At 41.7% G+C, this 20,235-nt stretch overlaps 2 protein-coding genes across 4 annotated transcripts; one reads left to right on the top strand and one right to left on the bottom strand.

Annotated features, from left to right (window-relative positions):
- Window positions 1-5,088: 5,088 nt before the first annotated feature.
- On the top strand, window positions 5,089-6,858 carry LOC115165617 (lysophosphatidic acid receptor 6). Of its 2 annotated transcripts, none has more exons than XM_029718845.1 (2): window positions 5,089-5,267; window positions 5,629-6,858. In XM_029718845.1, exon 2 carries the CDS (start codon window positions 5,722-5,724, stop codon window positions 6,682-6,684), a length of 963 nt encoding a protein of 320 aa, XP_029574705.1. In that variant the 5' UTR covers window positions 5,089-5,267; window positions 5,629-5,721; the 3' UTR covers window positions 6,685-6,858. The 2 variants fall into 2 exon arrangements, with proteins under 2 accessions (XP_029574705.1, XP_029574704.1); XM_029718844.1 differs by having other exon boundaries at window positions 5,089-5,172.
- Window positions 6,859-11,223: 4,365 nt separating this feature from the next.
- ints11 (integrator complex subunit 11) lies at window positions 11,224-20,215 on the bottom strand. Of its 2 annotated transcripts, none has more exons than XM_029718847.1 (17): window positions 19,871-20,215; window positions 19,529-19,626; window positions 19,325-19,398; window positions 18,921-19,149; window positions 18,527-18,625; window positions 18,394-18,428; window positions 18,163-18,301; window positions 18,006-18,070; window positions 17,756-17,870; window positions 16,742-16,825; window positions 16,567-16,656; window positions 16,067-16,229; window positions 13,039-13,149; window positions 12,885-12,946; window positions 12,502-12,644; window positions 12,159-12,288; window positions 11,224-11,557 (listed from the first exon to the last, which is right to left on the bottom strand). In XM_029718847.1, exons 1-17 carry the CDS (start codon window positions 19,896-19,898, stop codon window positions 11,486-11,488), a joined length of 1,737 nt encoding a protein of 578 aa, XP_029574707.1. In that variant the 5' UTR covers window positions 19,899-20,215; the 3' UTR covers window positions 11,224-11,485. The 2 variants fall into 2 exon arrangements, with proteins under 2 accessions (XP_029574707.1, XP_029574706.1); XM_029718846.1 differs by having other exon boundaries at window positions 17,681-17,870; window positions 19,871-20,214.
- Between the last annotated feature and the right edge of the window lie 20 nt (window positions 20,216-20,235).

Genomic DNA, 20,235 nt, shown 5'->3' on the forward strand with positions numbered 1-20,235 from the left:
ATGCTGTATTCTTTATCCATGAAGTATGGAACCTGTCAGAGGCACTTAGACAGCATGCTAACAGCAGCTATGATTTATTCAGTGGTCCTGTTAACGTTGATTACCAAGTCTCGTAAATCTTTCAGCCCAACTGCTCCCGCCGTTTCTTCTCTCTGCAGTTTGTGTGTGACATACCGACTGCATTGGCTACAGTAAGCAAGCCAACAGAGAGCCAAGCCTGAAGTCAAGGCGAACACCTACAGTCAGGAACTGAGTAACATCAGACTAAATGTTTTCATCCCAACAACTTTGGATTTGTTGGTAGTGTCTAATGTGTGAGATGAATACCATACATACAACTATCACATTTCTTGGGTGTTGCAATGAACTGACATTACATAGTAAGATAGAGTAGAGTATGTACAAACTACTTCTACCAAAACTGTAAACTAGTAAAAAGTTAATACAAATCAAATGTTGAAGAGTGGACCATAGATTATAAATGAGATCTTCATCACACTCCTTCAAGTACATGATACAGTATATTCACTCAATAATTTGCATTCAATATGACACTGTCAAAACATGTTGATGATGTTGGGTGACAAGTAAATGTGATGATCATATAGTGCAGGTGAATCATATGCACTACTGGTTCTGTAATGCACTTCTTCAGGGTAGGTGTAATGTAGTGGCATGTCTCTTCAAATATCCTTTCAAGATTTTTTTAACATTAACCTTAAAATGGTTATTTATCCCATATATTTAACCTTAAAATGTATATTTATGCAGATATTTAACCTTAAAATGGATATTCATCCACATATTTAACCTTAAAATTGATACTCATCCATATAAATTCATCTCATGGATGCCTAGAAAGTAGTTTACAGTATATAGACCCAGGGAGAGAACCAGGCACTAACCACAACTCTGTTGAGTCCCTTTCAGTCTGTCAACCGTTGAAAAGTAGCCTATAGAAAAGCAGGCCTAAATCTCTGCAGTAGTAAAAGTCATTAAAAGTTTTGACCTTGGCTCCATTGTGTGTTAGTCAAGGTAAGCTTAATTACTTAAGGTGTCTCAACTGACAACCAATGCCAGGCAAGCAAAGCCTCTTTGCTTTAGACAAGGTCCCTGTGCTGCAGGGGAAGCAGTTTCAAAGTCAATAGCAGAGCTGTCATAATCAATGGGCTACTGATTCTGAACGCAAGACAACAAGAGCAGTATCCTTCTGAAGCCAAGGCTGGCTAACATTAGTTGGGGTCACAGTCAGAAGAGCTGGACCAGGTACAAAGGAAAGTACTTTCAACTGATCAAATATTCATAAGATAGATCCATATCAATCCCCAAGTAAAATATTTTTATGAATGACATCGGAGGGTAATTTTTTCCAAAAAATAAGATGACCATAGAGATAGATACAAGGACATACAGTTGAAGTCGGAGGTTTAAATACACCTTAGCCAAATACATTTAAACTCAGTTTTTCACAATTCCTGACATTTAATCCTAGTAAAAATTCCCTGTTTTACATCAGTTATTTATTTTAAGAATGTGAAATGTCAGAATAATAGTAGAGAGAATGATTTATTTCAGCTTTTATTTCTTTCATCACATTCCCAGTGGGTCAGAAGTTTACATACACTCAAGTAGTATTTGGTAGCATTGCCTTTAAATTGTTTAACTTGGGTGAAACGTTTCAGGTAGCCTTCCACAAGCTTCCCACAATAAGTTGGGTGAATTTTGGCCCATTCCTCCTGACAGAGCTGGTGTAACTGAGTCAGGTTTGTAGGCCTCCTTGCTCGCACACACTTTTTCAGTTATGCCCACAAATTTTCAATAGGATTGAGGTCAGGGCTTTGTGATGGCCACTCCAATACCTTGACTTTGTTGTCCTTAAGCCATTTTGCCACAACATTGGAAGTATGCTTTGGGTTTTTCATGGCGGTTTTGGAGCAGTGGCTTCTTCCTTTCTGAGCGGCCTTTCAGGTTATGTCAATATAGGACTCGTTTTACTGTGGATATAGATCATTTTGTACCCGTTTCCTCCAGCAGCTTCACAGTCCTTTGCTGTTGTTCTGGGATTGATTTGCACTTTTCGCACCAAAGTACGTTCATCTCTAGGAGACAGAACGTGTCTCTTTCCTGAGTGGTAAGACGGCTGCGTGGTCCCATGGTGTTTATTCTTGCGTACTATTGTTTGTACAGATGAACGTGGTACCTTCAGGCGTTTGGAAATTACTCCCAAGAATGAACCAAACTTGTGGAGGTCTACAATTCTTTTTCTGAGGTCTTGGCTGATTTCTTTTGATTTTCCCATGATGTCAAGCGAAGAGGCACTGAGTTTGGTAGGCCTTGAAATACGTCCACAGGTACACCTCCAATTGACTCAAATTATGTCAATTAGCCTATCAGAAGCTTCTAAAGCCATGACATAATTTTCTGGAATTTTCCAAGCTGTTTAAAGGCACAGTCAATTTAGTGTCTGTAAACTTCTGACCCACTGGAATTGTGATACAGTGAATTATAAGTGAAATAATCTGTCTGTAAACAAGTGTAGGAAAAATACTTGCCATGCACAAAACAGTCGTCCTAACCAACTTGCCAAAACTATAATATGTTAACAAGAAATTTGTGGAGTGGTTGAAAAGCGAGTTTTAATGACTCCAACCTAAGTGTATGTAAACTTCCGACTTCAACTGTAGCTTTGTGGAAGGACATAGATACAGCATACATATGGTTGAAAGTATGATTTCTGGGACATTCTTAGGACCTGAACTCATAGTTGCTGAGCATCATTCATTATATTGTACATAATGTTTCCTTATATATGTACTCTTCCCTTCTACTTCTGAACTAAAGGAACTCATTTCAAATGCACACAGCTCCTTTGACCAGGAAGTACAGAATGCTAAAACACTTCCTCTAAACTAGGCATGTCAGATTCCATGCTTCAATTGTCCCTTGAACAACTGAAAAGTACTGTATAGTCATTTTCAGAGAGGAAAAGAAAACTATTAAATGAACAGCCCATGAATAATACAAGTGAACTGCTCTGAGATGAGAGAGTGGAGTGTAGATGAGATGAGCATTAAGCCAATTACCCAGGAAACTGTTAAACATGAGACAACGAGTGCTTTATTGTGTAGATTCCAAGCTCAATGTAAGTGTTCTAAAAATCATTGTCTCTGACTGCCGTTCATTTAAATTATTCTGAGAACCAATGAGGTATGACTTGGAAGGTGAATGTCTGTCTGTAGGTTGTGATGCACTTTGTTTTTCTGGGGAAAGTAGGACAAGACAAGCTGCAGGCTATACTCAGCTGCTAGTCTCCAACCCCTCAATCCGACACATACACACACATGTGCACGCACACACATTGTGTTTCCCCAACAATTGTCTCCTCACACCATTGGTAAATATGTATGATTTCTGACCCTCATCTGAAAGCAGAAATTCCATTCTAAGCACTTATGAGCGCTCAGCCCGCTTTTCAAACTTATTCATTATTAAACTTTCAAATATTCTACTTAGTACATAATACACCTCTTGGTATAAGAAGGAACGTATGGAGTTACCATCAAATGACCAGCTACACAAAATCTCTCTTAGCCCTAGTGTCCCGTGGTTGTGGTAAAATTACAGAGGCAGTGCTCTTCTTGGGGCTGGTGGGAAAGACAGAGGGAGACTTGTGAGTAGAACAGCAGTGTTGCTAGGCGATGGCGCAGCGGAGTGGGAAGAGAGGCTGGAGGAGAGGGTGGGATGAGGGAGAGAGCTACTTCCTGATTCTATGACTCATCAGCAGTTCATTGTGACGGTCTGTGTGTGTGTGCCAGCTGTCGTGCTGTGTTTGGCCAGGTAGACCACAGTGCATCTGGCCTGTGATTCCTGCCAGTGGCCAACTTACCCTGCCTGTGTTGGATTCTCCCTGGTGATGATGGAGGGGGTTTCCCATCTGTTCTTGTAACCAGGTCCAAAACTGTACTGTCTTGAGCTTTAGGAATAGTCCACAACATCAACAGTATCTGATTATTCTCTTGAAACAACCCTTACAGTACAAACCAATAATGGATTTCAGTAACATTCCAGGCATCAAAGGGGGTGAAAGATACATGTATTTCTGGTTATTTAATGATGATGTACATTGTATTGTTGTGTATAATTAATCATTTTAGGAGCATAACTCAAAATAATGAGCACAATAATTACTTTAATCTCAACGTCGTTCTATTTCGGATTAAATATTTTAATAAATGATAAGCCTCAGTACATTAGCACCCATAAAGCCCCTAACAGCAAATACATTTGGGATCCATATCCGTGCTCAATAATCATGCTTTAGAATTTCGCTTTACAATCTGTGGATATGGCTTGTTGCTATGCTGCAGGCAATGATATGACCAGCAGTAAGGGACATTTGGTTTGTGTTAAGCGCCCCCCAGCGTTAAAGAAGAGTCAAGACACCCAGAATGGCATCATAACAAACACACTACACTCTGAGTTCAAGCGAAGACAATACTTTTATTGAAAAGCCACTCTACAAGTCATCTTTCTTGGCAAGAGCTCTCAAACTGACACTCTTTATCACTAAATACATAAATAAGGCTTTAGTAGTATGCCAGTCTGTTGTTTATGACTTGATGGTGCACTGGCCATCTAGTTAGGCTGATCATTTCTCACCTGTTTTATAGTGTGACATCACACTTTATACATGTTTCTACATATGTACCAAGATTTTGAAATAAACCTAAAATCAATTTGGCAAGCTTAGCATAATTTAGTGAGGACACAACCTCTAGTGAAGTACAGTAAAGTATCAAGGAACCAATAAACTATCATTAGTAGCATGCAAGCTTAAACATTTCTCCAAGATGATTTAATACGTCAAGGAAAAACTAACTCAGATTGTCAGTCTTAAACCGACTTTGTGACAAAGGCTTGCTTCTATGTGTTGACAGCTAGTCATATACTGTTATAAATGATGTGTCTTCTAACACCTTCAACTAAAAATAACGAGGCAACACTTTCCTTGACAGGATGGTGGGTGTCTGATACAAACCACACTGAAGAGCAAAATGCATACACTGACAGTTTCCTGTGTGCCTTCATTCGGCACCAAGCAGCACCCACTAAACTACACAGAGCTAACAAAGATTTTCCAACCCCTGTGATGACATCAGCTCATATATGAAGGTGAAGGGGGGAAAACAGAGAATGTGTTTGATTAGTGGTTACGTGAAGTAGCCTACTGTAGTAGTTTGACTTTTTTGAAGAGTTCTTCAAACTTTGTAAGTACTTTTTTCTTTAAACACACTTTACTTTATTTGGTCATAGTTAAAGAATTGTAGCCTAGTTACAGAACAGTCATGGAGTTCATAAGCGGAAAAACATCTTGATCATTTAAATGACCAATTCAATGATTAAATTCAATTACCAATACAATTACCATAATTGAATTTAGATCATTCAAACAGAAACTTTTTTTTCTTACAATGGAAGCTTCAACAATTCTGATTATATTGGCAAGTTACTGCATGTGTCAAGCAAGCAGATGATAGGATGTGATAAACCTTGCCTATAAAACAGCAACAGTGATATCGCAACTTTTACAGAACAGTTTGATAATCTGACTGAACACTTTCCCCACAGGTTGCATCATTAGCAAGGGAAAGCAGAAATATACTTTCCCACTGGTTCTGTCACCTACAAGCTCCTTTTGATAACCAAACCAGACCTGAAACAATGAATACATCTGTTGGAGATGTAACTGACAACTGTAGTACCCCCAGAGACTACCAGTTCTACTTCTTCCCAGCCGTCTACAGTCTGGTGATGGCACTGGGCCTGCCAGGCAACGTGGGAGCCCTCTATGTGTTCATCTTCAAGATAACTCCCCGCACCTCCTCAAACGTGTTTGTCATTAACCTGGCCCTCGCCGACACCACCTTCCTTTGCACCCTGCCCTTCAAGATCCACTACCACCGCAACAGCAATGACTGGGTATTCGGAGATGTGGCCTGCAGCATCACAGGAACACTGTTCTTCGCCAACATCTACATCAGCATCGCCTTCATGACCTGTATCTGTGTGGATCGATATGTGGCCGTCGCCTATCCTCACACTTATCTGAGGCTCCGGAACTCACGTTGCACTGTACTGGTGAGTGCGGCAGTGTGGGCGCTGGCAGGGGCAGCTGTTCTGGCCTTCATCCTAGTGGGACCTCTGGACACCCAGCACCGTAGCTGCTTTGAAAACTTCTCCCAGAAAGAGTGGGACAGGCGTCTGGTGCCGTACAGCATATTCAGTCTCGTCGTCGGCTCGCTACTGCCCTCTGTGGTCATCCTGGTGTGTTACCCTCTGGTGGCGCGGCGCATCACTCTCATCCGGACCAACACAGCCCGCGGAGCCCTGAGGGTCATCTACACAATCCTCGTTATCACCCTACTCTGCTTCCTGCCCTACCACGTGGTTCACTTCCTGCATCTGCTCCGCCGTCTAGGGGTCATCCAGCACTGTCCCTATGCAAACGCCATCTACAATGCCCGGCGGGTGACAATGGCCCTCGTCAGCCTCAACAGCTGTCTGGACCCCCTGCTCTACTACTTCACCACCAGTCACTGTAAGTGGAGTCCCTCCAAGGCCAGGTTCAGATGGCTGTGGGATAGGAGGACCATGGGAGTCTACACGATCGCTGTGAGACCATGATGCTTTTGCTTTAGCTTGCTCTGACTACTGATGAAATGACATGCATTTTATGTTCCGCTCACAAACACTGAAGGCTCGTGGTGAAGCATTGTTTTCCTTACCGTGTACTGTAAACCACCAATTATGTTGTATACCTTTACATGTACGCCATGTAAATATAGCATTTACATCTTCCCTTATGTTCATCACTTTAAAAGACCCAGTGCACTTAAACCGTGATTTTCCTGTCATATACAGTACCAGTCAAAAGCTTGGACACACTCATTCAAGGGTTTTGATTTTTTATATTTTCTACATTGTAGAACAATAGTGAATACATCAAAACTATGATATAACACATATGGAATCATGTAGTAACCAAAAAGGTGTTAAACAAATCAAAATATATTTGAGATTCTTCAAAGTAGCCACTCTTTGCCTTGATGACAGCTTTGCACAGTCTTGGCATTCTCTCAACCAGCTTCATGAGGAATGCTTTTCCAACAGTCTTGAAGGGGTTCCCACATACGCTGAGCACTTGTTGGCTCCTTTTCTTTCACTCTATGGTCCAACTCATCCCAAACCATCTCAATTGGGTTGAGGTCGGATGATTGTGGAGGCCAGGTCATCTGATGCAGCACTCTATTACGCTCCTCTCCTTCTTGGTCAAATAGCCCTTACACATCCTGGAGGTGTGTTGGGTCATTGTCCGGTTGAAAAACAAATGAGTCCCACCAAGCGCAAACCAGATGGGATAGCGTATCGCTGCAGAATGCTGTGGTAGCCATGCTGGTTAAGTGTGCCTTGAATTCTAAATAAATCACCTACAGTGTCACCATCCAAGCGGCCCCACACCATCACACCTCCTCCTCCATGCTTCATGGTGGAAACTACAAGTGCAGAGATCATCCGTTGACCTACTCTGCATCTCACAAAGACACGGCGGTTGGAACCAAAAATCTCCATTGCTCATGTTTCTTGGCCCAAGCAAGTCTCTTCTTCTTATTGGTGTCCTTTAGTAGTGGTTTCTTTGCAGCAATTCAACCATTTGCAGCAATTCAACCATGAAGGCCTGATATCACGCAGTCTCCTCTGAATAGTTGATGTTGAAATGTGTCTGTTACTTGAACTCTGTGAAGCATTTATTTGAGCTGCAATCTAAGGCTGGTAACTCAAATTAATTTATCCTCTGCAGCAGAGGTAACTCTGGGTCTTTCTTTCCTGTGGCAGTCCTCAGAGAGTTTCATCAAAGCGCATCATGGTTATGGCGACTACACTTAAAAACGTTCAAAGTTCTTGTAATTTTCCGGATTGACCTACCTTCATGTCTTAAAGTAATGATGGACTGTCGTTTCTCTTTGTTTATTTGAGCTGTTCTTGCCATAATATGGACTTGGTCTTTTACCAAATAGGGGGGTATACAGAAGATAGTCCTACCTTGTCACACAACTGATTGGCTCAAACGCATTAAGGAAAGAAATTCCACAAATTAACTTAAAAAGGCACACCTGATTAGGTGGCTACTTTCAAGAATTTGTTTAGCACTTTGTTGTTTACTACATAATTCTATATGTGTTATTTCATAGTTTTGATGTCTTCAATATTATTCGACAATGTAGAAAATAGTAAAAATAAAGAAAAACCCTGGAATGAGTAGGTGTGTCAATTTTTGACCGGTACTGTGTGTGTGATATTTAACTGACACAGTTCAAAAGTTTGGGGTCACTTAGAAATGTCCTTGTTTTTTAAAGAAAAGCACATTTGTCTATTAAAATATCAAATTGATCAGAAAAAAGTGTAGACATTGTTAATGTTGTAAATAACTATTGTAGCTGGAAACGGCTGAGTTTGAGTTTATTTTATTTTTACAGGGACAGTGCACATTAATCAACGTTTCAGTAAAAGTGCCGGTTTTAGCCAGCCGGCTAATTTTCAACCGCAGTCCCTGGGCAGGTTATTAAAAACAATTACAATATAGACAATCATAGAACAGTGAGCACACGCAGAGTAACATAGGACAAGCAAGACATAGCATACAGACAGAGCAACATAGGACAAGCAAGATATAGCATACAGACAGAGCAACATAGAACAAAAAGCAACAAGACAAAATCCATAAAAACAACAAAGTGTTTCCACACCTCACAAGCTACAGACAACAGACAACATGGAAAGCGGCAATACACAGCTAGGGATTATGTTCACAAATCTGATTGACCTTTAGCCATGTCTTCATGCATTTTGTGAAAGTGTGATATGTGGTGCAGTTATGTGTGTCTGATGGCAGTGTATTCCAGACATGGGACGCTCTCACAGAGAAAGCGGATTTACAAAAGGTGCTTTTCCTTAATAAGGGAACTATACAGTCACCTCTCATGGCAGACCTTGTGGATCTGCTGCCATATGTTTGGATTTTCTGTTTAACAAAAATACTGAGTGGAGGGGGAGCTAGGCCATTTAGGATCTTGAATACAAGACATGCGTCGGTGTATTGCACCAGATTTTCCCAACTCAGGAGCTCATGCTTTCTGAGGATGTAACAGTGATGATGGCTATTGGGCTTCCTATCGAGCACTTTGAGAGCCTGTTTGTAGACAGACTGAATAGGTTTTAATGTTGTATAGCAAGCTTGGGTCCAACTAGTCAAGCAGTATGTTAAGTGGGGGAGTATCATCGATTTGAAGTACAGTCTTGCTACCTCTGTGGTCAAACAATTTCGTATAAATCGGAAATTAGCTAGGTTGAATTTGTTAAAAGAGAGGTTGGAATCAAGTATGATTCCAAGGTACTTAAAATCAGATACGACCTGGAGCTTCTCCCCTGACACATAGACATCTGGCTCAGTAGCATCTGTTGCCCTCTTTGTGAAGAACATGCAAACAGTTTTTTTCACATTGAGATGCAAACACGAGTCACTGAGCCACTTTGTAACCTGGACCATTACAGTAGTGAGTTCTTGTGCAGCTTGTTGTTTGCTCTTTGCATGCACATATATCACTGTATCATCTGCATACATTTGAACTTCAGACCCAGTGCAGACGGAAGGCAGATCATAATGTACAGGCTGAACAAGAGGGGCCCCAGTATTGACCCTTGGGGCACGCCCACATCATAGCTAAGAGTGGGCGACAGCTCATTGCTCACTCTGACACACTGAGTTCTGCCTTCAAGGTATGATTTCATCCATCTCAAGGCATCGGGGAAAAGTTGAACTTGGACAATTTTGTGATGAGAATCTCATGGTTAACAGTATCGAAAGCCTTCCTTAGGTCCATTTTGTATGGAATATCTACATAGGCGTACAGAGGCCCATTATCAGCAACCATCACTCCTGTGTTCCAATGGCACGTTGTGTTAGCTAATACAAGTTTATGACTTTAAAAGGCTAATTGATCATTAGAAAACCCTTTTGCAATTATGTTAGCACAGCTGAAAACTGTTGTCCTGATTAAAGAAGCAATAAAACTGGCCTTCTTTAGACTAGTTGAGTATCTGGAGGATCAGCATTTGTGGGTTCGATTACAGGCTCAAAATGGCCAGAAACAAAGAACTTTCTTCTGAAAATCGTCAGTCTATTCTTGTTCTGAGAAATGATGGCCATTCCATGAAGGGAAATTACCAAGAAACTGGAGATCTCGTACACCGCTGTGTACTACTCCCTTCACAGTGTCTAGTTTGAGAAACAGATGCCTCGCAAGTCCTCAACTGGCAGCTGCATTAAATAGTACCCGCAAAACACCAGCTCAATGTCAACAGTGAAGAGGCAACCCAGGGATGCTGGCCTTCTAGGCAGAGTTCCTCTGTCCAGTGTCTATGTTCTTTGCCCATCTTAATCTTTTCTTTTTATTGGCCAGTCTGAGATACGGCTTTTCCTTTGCAACTCTGCCTGGAAGGCCAGTATCCCGGAGTCGCCTCTTCACTGTTGACATTGAGACTGGTGTTTTGCGGGTACTATTTAATGAAGCTGCCAGTTGAGGACTTGCTTCTTTAATCAGAACAACCGTTTTCAGCTGTGCTAACCTAATTGCCAAAGGGTTTTCTAATGATCAATTAGCCTTTTAAAATGATAAACTTGGACTAGCTAACACAACGTACCATTGGAACGCAGGAGTGATTGTTGCTAATAGGCCTCTGGACGCCTATGTAGATATTCCATTTTTTTTCAAAAAAAAAAATAAAATAAAAAATCTGCCGTTTCCAGCTACAATAGTCATTTACAACATTAATGTCTACACTGCATTTCTGATCAATTTGATGTTATTTTAATGGACAAAAAAAATGCTTTTCTTTAAAAAACAAGGACATTTCTAAGTGACCCCAAACTTGCTTGCTTGAGAAATTGCTCTTTGCTAAGAAGCTATTTTTTTCATTTTTACCATTTTAATTGAAAACATTCACAGGAAGGTACTTTATTATCACCCAGAAATTATTTGATATCGAGATAAAACTGCTGCATTGGACCTTTAAGAGCTCACATAATGACAATGCAATTTCTTGATTGTTGCGTATTAACAATTAGTGACTTGGATTATATCAATATAAATAGAGTTCAGTAACACCTTATTCTTATAAAAAGATTTATTCACATCAGCTTTGTACAACATTGAGACTAACTTTTACTGTAAGCTACAAATTGGGATCGTTTATATTTTAGTCATCTAGCAGACACTCTTATCCAGAGAGATTTACAGGAGCAATTAGGGTTAAGTGCCTTGCTCAAGGGCACAGACATTTTTTTCACCTACTCGGCTCAAGGATTCAAACCAGCGACCTTTCGATTACTGGCCCAACGCTCGGCCTCCTGCCACCGATCTGAACTACGTCACATTGAAGACAGCCCTGATGGAAGTCCTTTCTTCAGCAGAGTAGACAGAAAGCTCCCCAAATCTTCATCCTACAAATAACACAAGGTCAACATCATTTGTGTGGAAATAAACATTGGATAAAAGGATGGTACAATTTGAGTCAAGTAAATCTATAGGTTATGTTTATTTTGATCAAATCATTGACGTTTTATTGTTGATATGTAAAAAGGTGTAGATTTGATAAAGAACATGGCTTGTGGTCGCTACATACTCCTCTAAATAGACTTACTTGACGCCATCGCTAGCTGGTGGTTTTGGTTAACTAGAAGCGCGTCACAAGACATGGTGACCGTGACTTGTGCAACACAGTATAGAAACCCACCCATAGGCCCTCCAAGGTTGTGGGCTACACCTTAGTGTGTATAGTGCTACATACTGTAGTTCAGATCACACCGTAAGCTCACTCCACAGCTTGAAATACCTCCCCTCATCACTGAATTGCTAGCTTTCAGTGGCGCAAATGGCTAGTATGTTGTCGAATGTTAGTCACGTGCGTTTATGAGGCAGAGGACCCTAGTTCGATCCGTGGTACGGACAGTGTACCCAGACAGGGAGGAAGCTATACTGCTAAGCAGGCACTGTGGTCCGTCACAATAGCTCACACTCATTTTCAACAGCCGCCCTCCTTACCTGGTAGCTCCAGGAGAGCAGCAGCACCTTGGTGTTGGGCTCTTCAGCTGAGGAGGACACCTTGATCACAATGGACTCCACCATGACGGTCCCATCTGGGAGGTGCTGGATGGTATAACCTTTCAGCACACTATAACAGAGACAGAGAAGAAATAGTCATTAATATTATTATATGAAGGTGTGTTAGTGGATCAGACCTGAGTACTGACTACCTCTTTTTGTGAATACAAATTATATATTATTTTGCAGAAGACCAAACAAACGATGTGCCTTTTACGCCCAAGCTTTGACCAAATAAGAACTTGAAAACACAATAAAAATGGTAAACTCGGTCTTACTGTACCTCTTGAGGTGTGTGTAGATTCTGCTGAGAGTGTCGGGGTCACTGTGTGGGTCCTGGAGCTGTACTCGGCAGGTGAAGCGGAGCTGGTGCTCGTTGAGGCCCAACTCCTTGAGAGCCTGTTCTGGAGAGACCAGCCGAAGACTCTACACCCAGGGGGAACACAGGAGGGAAAGGGGAGAACACGCGGGGAGAGAGAGAGAGCGGAACACAGGGCAACAAGAGGTCACTCACAAGGCAAGGCCAAAGGCAGAGAAAAAACGACTTGAATTACTAGCATATCTGAATTAGCTAGGCAAGGCCATAGTTAAGTTTTCTATCATAAATATATAAATCAGAGAATCACTACGTTGTATGAATGGCAGTTGGTGGAATTCAGAACTTACATTATCCTTCATGATCAGGGTCCCGTGCATGGTACGAGGCTTTTTCGGGTCAGGTAAGGGGCCTGTGGAGCATAGCAGTCAAACAGTGAATAACACACACATCAACTGGGAGAGTGAGCTAGATCAAGATTGACTAAGATGTACTGAACAATACCTCCAAGGGCCATCTCCCTCTTGAGCAGGTTGAGTGAGATGTCCACTGGGACACTGGGGTTGGTGATCACAGTGGTCGTCTCACCGTTGGCTGGCATGAAGCAGTTGATGGCTGTCATTCACAAAGAAAGACGAATGAGGCATAATACCAGAGCTGTGTTCAGTAGGGAGATAATTTTTTCAAATGGAGTTAAAACGAGGGAAGTTGAACATGCACTTGTCCAATAAAAAGACAGATTTTCGATTTCTGTTGCATAAGACTTTGCTACACTGTGTCCTACTGAACACTACCCAGTGCTCCTGACAAGATCCTCAAACCTATTTGGCACATAATGCAATTCTACACTGAACAAAAATATTAACGCAACATGTAAAGTGTTGGTCCCATGTTTCATGAGCTGAAATAAAAGATCCCAGAAATGTTCCATACGCACATGTCGTTCCAATTTTGTGCACAAATTAGTTTTACATCCTTGTTAGTGAACATTTCTCCTTTGCGAAGATAATTCATCCACCTGACATGTGTGGCATATCAAGAAGCTGTTTAACAGCATGATTATTACACAAGCGCACCTTGTGCTGGGAACAAGAAAAGGCCACTCTAAAATGGGAATTTGTGTCACATAACAAAATGCCACAGATGTTTTAAGTTTTGAGGGAATGTGCAATTAGTGTGTTGACTGCAGGAATGTCTAACAGAGCTGTTGCCAGAGAATTGTATGTTAATTTCTCTACGATAAAGGGGGAATGGTGCTGAGGAATATTTCTGTCTGTAATAAAGCCCTTTTGTGGGGAATAACTAATTCTGATTGGCTGGGCCTGGCTCCCCAGTGGGTGGGCCTGGCTCCCAAGTGGGTGGGCCTATGTCCTCCCAGGCCCACCCATGGCTGCACCCATTGCCCAGCCATGTGAAATAACAACACAATTTCACAATGTCATGGGGCGGCAGATAGCTTAGTAGTTAGAGCATTGGGCCAGTAACCGAAAGGTTGCTACATCGAATCTCCAAGCTGACAAGATAAAAATCTGTCGTTCTGCCCCTGAACAAGGCAGTTCCTAGGCTGCCATTGTAAATAAGAATACTATCTCACAACTCAATGAAACCTTCACTCTTGCGCAGACATTTAGAAACAAAACATGCCAATTTGAAAAATAAGCCACAGGAGTTTTTGGAGCGAGAATCAAGACAACTTTCGAGTAGTAAGACATGTATAAAAGCAACAGATACCTTTAATAAGAAGGGGCTAGAAGCGTCTTATATGGTGAGCTACCGAGTGGCTAGGACAGGCAAGCCCCATGATATTGTTTCACGATGCATCAGTGAAATGGCAAGAGATGTTTTGAAACAATTACTGCTTCGCATACAAGCCAGTGAATTCTATGCATTACAGCAGACTTGGCGGGCCTGGCAAGGCTCCTGGTATATGTCCGTTATGTTTATGGGGGGTCAATTAAGGAAGACATCCTCTTCTGCAAATCACTGCAAACCAGGACAACAGGAGAGGATATTTTTAAAGTACTGGACAGTTTTGTGACATCAAATGGACTTTGGTGGTTAAGATGTGTTGGTATCTGTACTGATGGCGCAAAAGCCATGACAGGGAGACATAGTGGAGTGGTAACACACGTGCAAGCAGTTGCTCCCGATGCCAATTGGGGACATTGCAGCATCCACCGAGAGGCTCTTGTTGCCTAGTGAATTCCTGACAGCCTGAAAGAAGTTTTGGACACTACAGTGAAAATGGTTAACTTTGTTAAAGCAAGGCCCCTGAACTCTTGTGTATTTTCTGCACTATGCAATGATATGGGCAGCGACCATGTAGCACTTTTACAACATACAGAAGTGCGCTGGTTATCAAAGGGCAAAGTATTGACATGTTTTTTTTAAATTGACAGAAAAGCTTCAAGTTCTTTTTACGGACCATAATTTTCCACCAATCTGACAGCTTGCATGATGATGAGTTTCTCACATGACTGGCCTATCTATCTGGGTGATGTTTTTTCCTCGCCTGAATGACCTAAATCTAGGATTACAGGGACTCTCTGCAACTATATTCAATGTGCGGGACAAAATTGAGGCTATGATTAAGAAGTTGGAGCTCTTCTCTGTCTGCATTAACAAGGACAAAACACAGGTTTTTCCATCATTGTATGATTTTGTGTGCAAATGAACTCAAGCTTACGGACAATGTCAAATGTGACATAGCGAAGCACCCGGGTGAGCAATTACGCAGGTACTTTCCCGAAATAGATGACAAAACCCTGGATTCGTTATCCATTTCATGCCCTGCCTCCAGTCCACTTACCGATATCTGAACAAGAGAGACTCATCGAAATTGCAACAAGCGGTTCTGTGAAAAAATTATTTCATCAGAAGCCACTGCCAGATTTCAGGATTGGGCTGCGCTCAGAGTATCCTGCCTTGGCAAATCGTGCTGTTAAGACACAGATGCCCTTTGAAACCACGTACCTATGTGAGAGTTGATTCTCGGCCCTCACTAGCATAAACTAAAAACAGGCACAGACTGTGTGGAAAATGATTTAAGACAGACTTCTCCAATACAACATTGCAGAGTTATGTGCATCCTTTCAAGCACACCCTTCTCATTAACCTGTGGTGAGTTATTCACAATTTTCGAGGAACAAATAACGTTTTATATGTAAGATATTTAAATAAAAGAGCAAAATTATTGATTATTATGATATTATTATTTGTGCCATGGTCCTATAAGAGCTCTTTGTCACTTCCCACGAGCCGGGTTGTGACAAAAACACTAATTCTTATGTTTAATAAATGTATCGTATAGTGTGTGTGTGACAGGCTTACAATCATGGCAAAAAACATCTGAGAGTGCGCTGACCCTGGTGCTAGAGGGGGTACGCAGCTGGAGGTTGAATGTTTGAAGGGGTACGGGACTATAAAAAGTTAGGGAACCACTATAAAGGGGGACTTCAAATATATCCTTCTCTCTGAAGCCATAACATTCTTGAAGTAAATATTGTTACAAGGACATCCAGGTGTCACTCACTGAACTCCTGCTCGATCTTGTCCTTGAGGAACTCCATCTTCTTGGCCTCTCCGTGCACTAGCAGCATGTTGCGAGGCTCTGCCATGCGGATGAGCTGCATGATGCCCTTAGCGTCGGCATGGGCGCTGAATGACATGTACTCCACCTGCAGCTTCACCTCCAACTGCAGGGGGCAAAGGTCAAGGGTCAGCAGACAAACAACAGGCCGGCTCACATCTCTCAATATCACTTTATCCATTTGATATCAATTACTGCAGTAAAATCATGATTATACATTTTATTTTTACCTTTATTTAACTAGGCAAGTCAGTTAAGAACAAATTCTTATTTACAATGACGGCCTAGGAACAGTGGGTTAACTGCCTTGTTCAGGGGCAGAACGACAGATTTGTACCTTGTCAGCTCGGGGATTCGATCTTGCAACCTTTCCAACGCTCTAACCACTAGGCTACGCTGCCGCCCCATAAAGTTAAATACAATGAAATACTATCTTGCATTACCGTTTGTCTATTCTCCATCTCCAGTTTCTTTTGACCATTCAGGATCTTGTGTCCGATGGTGCCTTGCACACAATACCCAGGCATGATGATCTGATTAACAGAAAATGAATTGATTTTCGCCCAAATTCACAAAAACACACCGCTCCGTAACTAACATATGTCAAATGGGACTTACCATATTCTTCTCGTTGCCAGCCCACTTCTTAAATATCTGTAGAGACTGACCAGCATGCAGCATTCCTGGGGTGGCAAAGACCACCTGAGGGAACACACACATTTCAGTAGTTTTATTTCAACAATGCCATTCATAAAAACTATACAAATCAATAAAGTCGCACACTACACTGAGTGTAGAAAAGATTAGTAACACCTTCCTAATATTGAGTTGCACCCCCTTTTGCCTTTCATAGGGGCATGAACTCTGTGTCGAAAGTGTTCCACAGAGATGCTGGCCCATGTTGACTCCTACGCTTCCCACAGTTGTGTCAAGTTGGCTGGATGTCCTTTGGGTGGTGGACCATTCTTGACACACGGGAAACTGTTGAATGTGAAAAACCCAGCAGCGTTGCAGTTCTTGACACATTCAAACCAGTGCGCCTGGCACCTACTACCATATCCCGTTCAAAGGCACTTAAATCTTTTGTGTTGCCCATTCACCCTCTGAATGGCACACACACAATCCATGTCTCAAGGCTTAAAAATCGTTCTTTAACCTGTCTTCTACACTAATTTAAGTGGATTTAACAGGTGACATCAATAACGGATCATAGCTTTCACCAGGATTCACCTTTTTTTTGTTGTTTTTTTTAATTAGGTTTACCCATTACATTTTTGGGAGATTATAGTACGCTCTGGATTTTTATATAGTTTACTCTCCATTAGTCAGCATCTTCACAAACATTTTTGGGCGTGCGTCAGATGTTTTACTTTTTAGACAACGGGTCTCCAGTGACTATGTAGAATACTCACTGGGGTAAGAAGAATAGCATCTATAATGGACAAATCATTGGACTTGTCTGTATCTAAAGCATATCAATGCCTAAACATTAAACGGTTCCAACTGTAAACAAGGTTTTAGTAGTAGCATGCAAATATGCTGGTGATGTTTCTCCACCATTGGTCCAGGGTTGTCTGCGTAGGAGCGATCAAAGGCCTTAATGTGTTTGAACTCAAACATGTTTCTCTGTACAAAGGTTTTTCTGATCTTCTGATTGGTCCAGGTGATGAAGAGTTTGTAGTAGTGATTGGCTTTCTCTGTGAGCCCCGTGGAGAAGTAGATGGGGGCCTTCATGTTCATCCGCTCCCTGTGGAAGGAGAGGAGAGGCTTTTACATCATTCCCTGATTGCTTATCCAGTCATCAAGACACAAAATGAACGTCATCTTAACAAAAGAACACTCGCTAGACTAAAGCTAATCGAATTTGGAATAGAAACCTTACCAGAATGTTTCCAATAGAATGCACAGTTCCTGAGCTCTACCCAGGGCAAAGACCGGAATCAGAACCTGAGAGCACAACATTTAATCCATTAGGACACGAGTACTGGAGAGACAGAATGAGCTATATGGACAGAAAAAACCTGTGTGGTGGCCCTCACCTTCCCCCCTCTCTCCACTGTCTCGTGTACTTTCTTCAGGAAGTCCCTCTCCCTGCACCTCTTGGAGTCACGGATGGTGGTGGCGTAGGTGGACTCTGAGATGAGGATGTCTGGCCGACACTTATCGATCCACGCAGCCCTATGACAACAAAATCAAAATGGTTTGTTATAGAACACATAGGCATTGATCTAAATCATGTTACACGAAACACAAAATAAATCACCACTTACCCTAAATGTCTGTCTGGCGTCATGTTATAGTCACCCTGCAAAAGCAAGTAAGGATAAGTTACTTCAAGGAAATCACATGATTCATGCATTGATCAATAATAAGCCCAGTTCTATTAATAAGGCTAATACTCACAGTGTAGACTACAGACTCAGATCCTACTTTGATCTGCACCATAGCAGCTCCTAATACGTGGCCTGCATAGTAAGCCTTTATCTCCAGCTCATCATCCACCTAAGAAACCATGACAGAATCAACGCAATACATCATTCCATACACTAATACTACCTCCAAATGTGGTTTCTTGGCCATCATTGAGAAAGTAATGCATTATATGTTATACCCTTAGAGTAGCCTGGTTCCAGGTCTGTTTGTTCTGTCTTGCCAACTGCTATGATCATTGTCATACCAAACAATGACCATGGGAGTTAGCAAGACCACACAAATAGATATGGAACCAGGCTACACTTGGGAGTACTTCTAAGACCTGACTTTATCAATTAAAAAGGTACATATCAGGACTGTATACCTGGACAGTCTGGTGGAGGTTCAAAGGGACTACTTTCTTCATGCAGTCCTTGATCATCTGGGATGTGAAGAAGTTGGTTTCGCCCTTCTTGTCCACAGTGATCTTCCTGAAGTCCTCCAGCAGGATAGGGCAGATGGCCTTGGTGGGGTGGGTCATGTAGATTGGGCCATCGTAGCCCACCATCTCACTCATGTACGGCAGAGCACCACAGTGGTCCAAGTGGAAATGACTAGGAGAGTTAGCGTGAGTAATCAGTTAAAATATAGAAGATAAAATCAATCAAAAGATAGAAAGAGCTTTCTCCCGCTCAAGGGCATTCTCTTTGTGTTGAATCTCTTAAGGTTGTTTCTCTTGCTGAAGAGTAGTACCTAGATATTGCTAAGTGCCATATAAAGACCACAAACCTGATAATTACACAGTCCAAGAATTCTGTCAGGCGTCCTTGTTGTGTTATGTAAGAGAAATCTGGGAATCTTCTCTGAAAAGACAACAATGGCACAATAACGGAACACCAAAGGAACCTAAGGTGTATTTGACTGTCAAATTGAGAACCGTGGATATACTGACATATAACTGCATACTTGTTAGCACCCTGTGGATCTACTTACGTCATCATTGAAGCCCATGTGCATCCCACAGTCAAGCATAATGTTTTTGCCCCCAATAGAGACAAGGATGCAGCTACGGCCAACATCTTGTCCAGCACCTGAGAGGAAACAAGAGGATGAGATACACAAATGAACATCTCATCCATGCTAATTTCACAACATGTCGTTTAGCTGACCTTCAAGATCAGAAGTTCTTCATTTAACGTAAAAGTTATGATCAAAGAGATTACCACCATAGATCTACTCTAAGATATTGTAACGAATATGCATGCGTAACAAAGTCATTATTTGGTGTTTGGGAGAAATGTCTGCCCAGCATGCAGATAAAAATGTGATACTTACCCAGTGGTGTCACTTTTATCTCAGGCATCCTGGCTGGGTATTCAAACTAAATGTGGTCGATAAAGTAGCTAACTTTACTAACGTTAGCTAGTTCAAGTAGCTACTAGCTAGCTGGTTAGTTAGCTAGAAATTAAAACGTAAACGTGCCAACTAGGTGACACTAGCGGCTAAATTATGGTGGATAAAGCCTCCTCTGTAAAGAAAATGAAAAAATATTTAGCTCGCTGGATAAATGGCTGCCAGAAGCTGTTTTGTTTTTGAACGATGGGATAGCAGCGTGTGTTTTTGCTAGTGCTACTAGTGACTGTTCTAGTGTTTTACAACGCACTTCACGCGCCATTATCGACTCTCTTTGGAACTGCAGT

Source organism: Salmo trutta, chromosome 28 (assembly GCF_901001165.1).
Source record: "Salmo trutta chromosome 28, fSalTru1.1, whole genome shotgun sequence".
Taxonomy (NCBI): domain Eukaryota; kingdom Metazoa; phylum Chordata; class Actinopteri; order Salmoniformes; family Salmonidae; genus Salmo; species Salmo trutta.